Source organism: Saccostrea cucullata, unplaced genomic scaffold (assembly GCF_032062105.1).
Source record: "Saccostrea cucullata isolate Sc308-1 unplaced genomic scaffold, CSIRO_AGI_Scuc_v1 ctg128, whole genome shotgun sequence".
NCBI classification, from domain to species: Eukaryota; Metazoa; Mollusca; class Bivalvia; order Ostreida; family Ostreidae; genus Saccostrea; species Saccostrea cuccullata.
In genome coordinates, this window is record NW_026935471.1 from 196436 (window position 1) to 206514 (window position 10079).

General features: G+C 34.9%; 1 protein-coding gene across 1 annotated transcript; it reads right to left on the minus strand.

Annotated features, from left to right (window-relative positions):
• Positions 1-1327: 1327 nt before the first annotated feature.
• Positions 1328-5498, minus strand: LOC134242945 (uncharacterized). The gene is made up of 3 exons (XM_062725148.1): positions 5290-5498; positions 3666-4817; positions 1328-2175 (listed from the first exon to the last, which is right to left on the minus strand). Exons 1-3 carry the CDS (start codon positions 5294-5296, stop codon positions 1934-1936), a joined length of 1401 nt encoding a protein of 466 aa, XP_062581132.1. The 5' UTR covers positions 5297-5498; the 3' UTR covers positions 1328-1933.
• Between the last annotated feature and the right edge of the window lie 4581 nt (positions 5499-10079).

Genomic DNA, 10079 nt, shown 5'->3' on the forward strand with positions numbered 1-10079 from the left:
TCTTTAAAAGCGGCTTTTACTGTATATTCTGTATTCTATTCTGTATATAATCTTCTAAATCATTAAGAGGAAAATGGCCATAATTTTGTAATAGTTAGATCATATTAAGTAAAATTTTAGTGGTTAAGAAGGGGCGGAGGGAGCGAAGCGACCGAGCCCCCTTCTTAACCACTAAAATTTTACTTAATATGATCTAACTTACTTAGAACCTAATCGCGCTTTTTCATTGGCTAATTAATCAGCCCGCGGAGTTACTGCATAAACATAAAATCTAAACAATTAAGTGATCAACTTAATAGAAAATTTAGCAGCTGCTGGTTGGAGGAAAAAGCGGGTTAGGTTCTAAGTAAAATTAAGAGTAGGCTTGATATGTTTTGTAATTTGTATTCAGTATTTTAATGTTTCTACAGCTTCATATTTTGGAGCAAGCTGGGTATAGGCCTTTATCTCAAATCATCCGTCCCCGTCCTTCTTTAAAAGCGGGTTTTACTGTATATTTTGTATTTTATTCTGTATATAATGTTCTATATCATTAAGAGGAAAATGGTAACAATTTTATAAAATTGAGAGTAGGCTTAAAATATTTTGTAATTTGTGTTCAGTATTTTGTGTTTCTACAGCATCATATTTTGGAGCAAGCTGGGTATAGGCCTTTATTTCTCGCATATCATTTTCTACTAAAAATGAAAGTGTACAGTAATGCATCTTTTCAAGTCGAGTTTCTGATCCAGGAACGGAACTTGGGAAGATGTCATTAATGTGGTTGCTTCAAATCCATCATATGAAACACAACTGTAGAGGTTGACTTGGAATACATGTGATATTATGTATTTTAGAAATCAAAACGTAGAACGCTTTCGTTAACTTACGTTTTATAAAGCCAAAAGACAGAAACAACAACCTCATAAAAAGTCAAAACTTTGATCGAAAACAGCTTATAAAAAAATCGGTCAACATCAATGTTTGACGTAGACACCGCTACTCTTCCCCTTCTGACATTTCTCAAAGACATTCTCTTTGATTTAGCTTAAAAACGGGCAAGGTTCTTTCCGCTTCTGCAGAAGACTGGTGAAAAAAACCACACATTATTTATTATTAATGATAAATAGTAGGTGACCTAATTCTCTTTTATAATAGATCACTGATCTCAGTCAGGTCAATGTTTTCAACTTCCCATTAAGTGACGTCACAAAAGAACGATAACCTTGTTTTCCCCCAAGGTCCTTAAGTCATTGCCATTTGTTTACTTGATTTGTTTTATATTGTTAAAAGTTTTTACTTTAAATGTATCTGTGTTGTCAAAGATAAAAAACAAAGGAAGACAATATTCAGTGTTATCATATATTTTAATATTGTTTTTAAAAAAAAGAAAAATAAATTAAAATGGATATGACATATACTCATATGTTTACGACAATCAGAGATATACATAGTGACTATTCATTCTCATGTTTCTCATACACAGGGCAGTGACAAGAAAGGTTGACGCACTTGAGGACAGGAAATCTCAATATCGATTACTTTCATTCCCAAAGATCTTCTTTTTCACACACTTTTGTTGTAATTCACCAAAAGTCGAAGCATAGTTGAGCGTAATGTATTTTTTACGGTGAGTTGAGTGAACGCTCGCGCCGTTAACGGAAGGTCAGCGATCTCTGGACGAATAATATCAAGGTCAATAACTCAACTATCTTAATCATCTAAATATGTTCATATAGCTGTGAAGGGGAATAAAAGGTGCGTCTACCACGGCTCTTGACAAGAAATAATATCATACATGTATACATCTCAAGGAGTGTTGACAACATATTTCCGCATTCATGAAAACCACGCACTCCATGGAATGATGGGTCAAAATAAAGACGCCCAGCGCCATATAAAGTCCACAAAATAAATAAAACAACAAATAAAAAATAGTCACTTCATGGAATTGCTATAAGTTTTGTAACATTTCTTTTAAAAGAACATCGATGTCCATATTTCCGTTGATATGCTTGCAGAAGAGATTTTCGATCATTTTGCAGTTAATGCCATAAAGGGCGGGAAGGCAAAGCAGGACGCGACTGTAGTGGAGGTGGTCGTTTGGGCGGGTGGAGCGCGCATGCTCTTGCAGAAGCTGCTGGATTAAAGTGTTGAGTTGTTCTACCTGATCAGGTCTATCTAAACCTACATATCCTGTAAAAACAAAAATTATTAAAAAATCTGAATGAACGTGACCAAACAGAGTAAGAGTATTTATCTGTATATACATTTAAACTTAACAATAGGGTCAGCAGCACCAGGACCGGTCGGTATCGACATTCGTAACAAACGTATGTACTTAAGTCCTGTTTACGCAAGTGGGATAGTCACGCTGGGGTTGTTTATTGATGAAATCGGAAAAATGTCGGTCGGGATTATTTATAACTGCGTCAGTACAACCATTGACAAAACGGAATTGCGAGAGCTGTGGCTAGATACCGCAAGTTTATAGGTCCTGATTGTAATGTATGCGGTATTCTGGACATCAGAATAAAGACCAATTTTATTCATTATTTTCTGTACTAGATAAAAATTAAAGTAAATTTAAACCATTTACAGATTAACATGTTGCGTCCCTTAAAAACCTTGAAATATAAAGGAGCGCTAGGTACCGAAATCCGGGTTAACACCTCCTTTTTTGGCAGAGTATCAAATTCCAATTACAAAAAAAGGCAAGGCGAGTTCTTTGTCCAAATTTCTTGTCGTCATACGATACACTAGTCAGTGGTTTTATGAGGTATTTGCGTCAAGGGCAAATAATAAGAGATATTCAATAACCTTTTTGTTCGAAAATACTGAAGGGCACAGCAATTCTTTCACAAGTAGAGTATATTTACACTCGAAATGTTTTCTGAATAGCATGCCAATCATCTATTTCTAGCACCAAAGATATCTTTTTGTTCATGATAACCTTGTTGCATTACAAAGGCCACCTGTCTTTCAGGATATTTAAAGATAGAATCTCAAACGAAAGGTACAGGGTTGCTATGAAAAAAGAAAAAGGTCAGATACAAATGAGAAACTTCACCATGAACATGATATAAATGAATATCAATTATGCGTAAATTTGTTTACGGGGAAAATACTTTTGACTCTTTGAGTTAATACATTGACACCAGGGCGATGCCTCTTAATGGTAATGGGTTTTAAGGTCGACAAAGGCTTTTCGCAGTAGGGCTGAAAATCGGTGAGGAGGACATCGACTTTTGTAAAGATTACCAGTAATTATCAGGACGCGGGCTGGGGATGACGAAGGCCGTGGGCCCATTGCCAATAATTACTGTCAGTCGCCGCCCTCATCGTATTGTGGCTGCAGCCATTGTGTTCGCGGCTTGGCCTTTGTCGGGTCATGTACTGATTTTGAACTCGAAATCATACTGAAGAATTTTGATGAACTTAAATGATGCTATGCAAATTTGGTATCACATTTTCAGGATATTTAGAGTCCATCGATTTTAGATTAGAGCAATCAGGGGTTGAACAAGCGGTCACTCACTGATGTCAGGCGTGGTCATTCCGCGGTCAGTTTCAGGGCAAAGTTAACAGTCTAACTTCTGACAGAGTTTCGGTCAGTGTACTGCTGGCCTTATCGATAAGCAATATGTTGATCAAATCTTTATAAATAAAAATAAAATTTAACTTACCAGAGTTAAACAAAACTGCCATTCTAAGGAAAGCATATTCTTTCTGATCAAGGTTCATTGTTTGGCACTTTCGGATGAAGCCCTGAAGATTTTCGACTGATTTCATGGTCGGTTGGCTGGGTGGGGGGCCCTCTACGTCTTCACTTTGCTGCTCGGAATGAGTGGGGGTCACAGCAAACTGAAAGTTACTCTCTGACATGTACAACAGCAACAACCTCGTCCAAGAATTCAAGATCAGTGTCACTTTGTCATTGTGCGAAAGGTTGACAAATTCCGGAATGGATTTTGCAAATTGGATGATTTTCACAAGCCAGTCCGAAACACGCGATCCCACGGGGTACATATTTTTCTTGGCTAGAGTAACCGGTGTGGTTCCCGTGACTTGGACTCCTATACAGTTCTCATTTTCGCTGCAATCACTGGCCGAGTCCTGTGATTTATGGGAACCCGTTTGATTGTTTTTCCCAACACACAGTAAATTCCTCAATAAAGAAAACCCTGCATTGTCCTTGTCCTCACCGCTAGGAGTATTATTCTCTTCCTTCAACACTTTGCAAGAAAGATCAATTGGCTCCTCCTGGCAAACTTCTGTTGAACATGAGGAAGCGGGCGATAATGAATGTCGAGGCGAGGGTGAAGGGCGTGGTGAGACCATCAAATGTGGCGATGGCAAGTGGCGTGGGGATGAGCGGTGGGGGGACGAGATTGCAGGGTATTGTGGAGACATTTGACGGGAAAATGGAATCTCCTGAGAAAACTGGAACGATTGGGGGGACCCGTTAGGAGGGGTCCTTGAAGGAATGTTCAAGAATGTGTTAGGGGTGTGGGGACTCCTTCGAGGAGATGAGGCGGTATGGGGAGGACTGAGTTGATAAGGAGACTTCCTGTGGGAAGTCAAATGAGAGTAGGCTGCGGGGACTTTCCCCAAGAGGACGCTTTGCAAAGTATTGCCCTGTTTTGTTTCACAGTCCATCATTGGGGTGGAGGTATTTGATTGTAGCAAGTTTGGCTGATTCGGAGTAGAATCCATAGAGTAGAACAAATTATGTCTTGGCATAAGTCTCTGCATTTTGTGCGGTTCGTATGACACGGGAGGGCAAGCACACACTGATCCCCTGTCGTATAACTGAGACATAGTTCCAACAGTCAAGTCTGAAAAAGAGGAAACAGAAATATATGTAATTTGATTCGTTTCAACTTTATCATTAAGTACAGTGTTACGAGCGCGAACCATTTTCATTCCCACTCTCAGCGCTGCTTAAGTCGGTGACCTACTGGTCTACATTTTTTAACAACGGTGTTTCTCCAACAAAGCCATTGTCTGGCCAAACGGGAAACACTTATATTTCAAATAATCTTTATATCAATTCCTTTACAAATAAAAGAAATTGATTATTCAATTACAGAAAATTATATATATTATAACTTATTTTGTTTACAAAACACTTCTTTGATTTTTTTAACTGATTTTAAATTCCATGATCAACAGAAAAAATAAAAATAAAACTTTTAATATCAAATAGTAATTAGAAACTACAATATCATTTAAAAAATAAAAAATAAATTAAAAAAATAAATATTTTTTTCATAATACTAAAAAAAAAAAAAAAAAAAAAATACTTACCAAACATTTAGGTGTAATCGTCAAATAATTCTTAATCCCATGAAAAATATTTTCAAATAAATAATTTCCAATATTATAAATGTTATTTAACGTTGAAGTAATGTTATCCGCTATCCAACCGTCGCTGGCGCTGTCAATATCATAAATGACGAGTATGAGTTATTCTCTGTGTTTATAACGTCATAAAGTGCACTTGCCCTACTCCGATTCGCCCTCCGATGACCTTGGATTCCAGTACAACTTCCTTGAATAGGATATAATCTTCTGACGACACTCTCTAAACAAGTTTCTTACAAATAACGAAATATTAATACAATAATTCAACAAGAACAGTTTTCATGATAAGATATGAAAGATGTTACTGAATATTTGAATAAAGCGACAAAGAAATCATGTTTTATTGGCGCGTTGTTGTTTGCTTTTGGTTTGAGATTACATTTCTTTCTATGACGTAGGTAACCTTGAATGATTAACAAAGTGCGAATAGCTGACCCAATTCCAGAAATAACCATGTCAGTGTATGAAAAATGAAGGTTAATCTACATTACCTTTAAATATCTTTATATAAAGTAAATTAAATACTGCGAGTTTTTTCATCTATATTTAGGTTTAAATGGAAAGTGTTAGCAGTTTGAAGAAAAAAAATTTTTTTTTTGTTATAACGCTTCAGTGATAAAATACGCGCAAGATGATTTTACATTAAAAATATTTTCTCCTATAAACAAGGTTGTTGGTTGTTTACACAACCGTGACCATTTAGCCCATCCCAAACAAATTTGCTCGAGTTAAAATATTTTAGCGATTGTTTACAAGTCTTCGTACTAAAAGTCGGTCAGTTGACCTGCGTTGACTCCTGCGCACACGCTCATAAACAAACACTACTCAGTTACAAGGCCAAAGACTCAACAAATGATTAAATATAGTGAATTCTACCATTATTATGTGCTTATTGAATTAATAAATATAAACGAATTTTTATAGGTAAAAATTCGGAACATTTCTGCAATACTGAGGAAAAACGAACCGATTTTGGGCGACTCGAATTTCAAAAATATTAAATGACCTGATTTTTTTTGTAAGAAAAAGCGAGATATTTGATGGAAATATAGAGAGAGTGTATGTGTGAGGGTGTATGTATGCGTTTTTTTTAAATAAAAATTATTGTCGTATCTGATCATCAAACTTGAAAAAAAGTATCATAGTGTACATTATCATTATGCACATTCACAATACAAGTGAAGCGAGACAACTCCTGCTGCATCTCATGGAATCAAACACATGTTTTGTGCCAAGACGAGAAGTAACCAAAGAAAGACAACTCAGTTTCTTGTCGCTCAAAGTAGAAAGTTCTTATGTAGTAGCACAGTAATGTGAACTGGAAAGGAAGCAATAGGTTTTGTGCATGTCTGGGGTGAATAGTACCAGATCAACTGCTGATTTTTTTTTTATACACGATGACGTTTACAGACTGAAACGAAAACTAATAAAGTACAATATGTTAAATAAAAAAATTATACTAGCTAGTATTTCTAAATGAATAAAATAAGCAAGTTTTAACGCAAAATCAATTTAAAAATTGAATATTTACTATTTTAAACATCATTTTGCAAATATAGTTAAGTATGTGTTATAGCTTGTGAATTATTTTAAAATAATTGAATGTCATGAAATTCAAAAACATGGATGAAAACCATTCCAGACAACATACATGTATCTCAATAATTTAATCATAGACTTCATATTATATTGATAATATTAGATAAAGACAACAAAAGTCCTTTGGGGCTATAGATAATTTAGAGTTCTCATCATTCAGATTTTTGTAATATTAGATTAAAAAGTGGGGAAAATGTAGAAATCTGACAGAGGAAAGTCGAACTGTAATACTTAAATTAGTTTATGGCTCAAATTCTAATCGTTTTTATATATTTGATTTTACCCCCGTTCCGAAGGAGAGGGGCATACTGTTTTACCCTTATGTGTCTGTCTGTCCGTCCGTCCGTCCGTGTGTTTGTCCGTAACACCTTTCGTCGCAGTTTTCTCAGCAATTTATTATCACAGATGCTTGAAATTTTAGCACCTGCTTATGGATATATATATTTATTTATTCACCAATCAAGGGCCCTCGGGGGGCATGAACAAATTATTACAATATGATTACACAGATTACAGTTCTATATCATAGGTGTACAATGTAATATGACTAGTGATTAAGTTTGACATTGAGAAGTGCATCACCACAAGATGTATCATCATATGAAAATGTAGGATTTACTGGGTTAAAAGTATAGAAAAACCATAGGATGATTAAAAAACACAAAAAAAAAAACAATTAAATAAAAATAATAAATATAAGATAAAAAAAATTCTTGTAATAATGGCAGTACTCTGATATATAACTAGTGCATCTTGAATACAAAGGGCACCAGGGGATGATACCTCTATACAGCCAGTCAGGCAAACCTGTACCCTAAATATTGAAGACGGTCATTCAAAAAAAAAAATCATTTAAGTATTAACAGAAATAATAATTTCAATTAATAAGTACTTAAGCATATAATTATAAACCTGATGCAAACTAATCTCTTGGAGTTAGTTCAATAGCTATTTAACATTCTAATCTGAATATATGTATACCCACATACACAAACATACACTTACACATACCCATGCATACAAAAATACTGATTTACATACAAATATATGTATATATATAAACTAATTGTACTATCATGTATAAATGTAAATCTGTGATCTTGAAGGTAGCCTACAATTAATGTAAAGAAAAGGTAACTTGGACACAGAGGGTACCAGGACGATGCCTCTGCACAATTGATTATACTGGCAAACCCGTACTCTAAGTATTCAAGACACCCATTCTGTACATTTTGGAAGAGAATGGGGGTGGGCACATTTAATTTATAAAAAAAAAAAACCAAAAAAAAAAAAAAAAAAAAAAAAAAAAAAAAAAAAAAAACAAAAAAACACAAAAAAAAAACACACACCCCTTTCATAGGTTTACTAACACTTTTCATACTTCAGCTCTCAAAATCATTTCACTGACTTGAATCAGTATTTGCACATCCTCATTAGTCATGAGCCAATTTAACTTATTATCACTGTCCAAGTTGTGGAAATTCCTACAGAATTTGTTTATTAATTAATACAGGACTTTTCTTTCATCCTTAACATAATACATGAAAGGAGAAAATGTTTCTCATCATCAACTGTTTTGTTATTGCATCTATTATTTTACCCTATCTATATATGGACTTTCAATATTAAGTCTGTGAGATGATATGCGTATGTGTTGACTTTCTCGTGTGCTACGTAATGGCGAATACTAGTAATTCTCATTGGTTACGAAATTAATAACATAGGAACTTAAAATTGTTGTTGATAACGATCAGACGAACTTAAATGGGTAATTTTAAACTTATGCCCCAAATCTGTGCCGTGAGAGAACTTTTAATTGGCTATTTACTACACCAGTTGACATTGCCGCATTTCTATCATATGTATATTTCAACAGTGAAGGGAAGCTGTGTAAATTTCAGAAGCTAATTAGGTAATTTCAGAATGCCAATTTTACTGAAATGTACATACTACGCGTGTAATTCTTCTAATACATGAAAGGAGAAAATGTGTTCTCATCATCAACTGTTTTGTTATGTTGCATCTATTGCAGTGTCAATATTCTTCTCTGAAGAATGCTCTATATATAAAGTTACCTAAAACCCCTTTGAAATATCATTTGTGTCCTCTTTCTGTGAGCTGATATGCGTATGTAGAGCAAAATGTAAGCATTTCTTCAAATAAAAACAAAAATTTTGATAAAGGATTCATTTTTATTTTCGAATCCGATGTCAATTTTCCTGTTTATCACGTTGTCAGGAACCATACATAACAAATTTATCGTCGCATTTTTCTCTGCAACTGCTCATTGCAGATGTTTGAAATTTTAGTACATTCTTTGCTGAGGCATGCCATATGTTGGGATTTTTGTTCAAATCCAATGTTAACTTCCTGATTATCCGTGCGTCTGTCCGTAGCATACATAAAAAAAAATTCGTCGCAGTTTCTCAGCAACTAATTTTAGCACATTCTTTGCTGAGGCATGCCATATGTTGGGATCCATTTGTTGACTTCCTCTTATCCGTATGTTTCTCCGTAACTTAATTTGTGTTTACATATAAACATGATAGTGTATATTCACTTTAGAGCGGGGGTATTACTAGTGAGCACGGCTCACAGACTTCTTGTTATTTATTGTATAACGTCCCATTCGAGAATTTTTCACTCATATGGAGACGCCACCACTTGCCGGCGGAGAGCTGCAAATTTTGTCCTATACTCAAAACTTACTGCCATTGAGCATTGATCAGTAAAGGTCATTTTAATTGGTTATGAAACCAGAAGTCTCTGTCGAGACTGTAGCTCTACTGGTTTGTACTTATTACAAAGGAAAAGAAAAGCAGTTGGGAATTGAAGCTTTACAACAGAAATAAATAGAATGATGATCCTTGATTAAATCTCTTTTTGTGACATGATTGCAATAAGACTACAACTGTAGGACTAGCTCTTAACAAATTTTACAGAATTTTCAATTTTAGTTACCATGGAAAACCGTTCATTGAAAACAAAAACCAGTGCAAAACAATATGTATCTTAGTGTAGTCTACATGTGTGCCAAGTTATACTGAAATCAGATTAAAACTGTAGGAGGAGTAGCATTTTGAAAGTATTTCACAGAAGTTTCTATTTTAAGTAACCACTAGTACTGCAACACT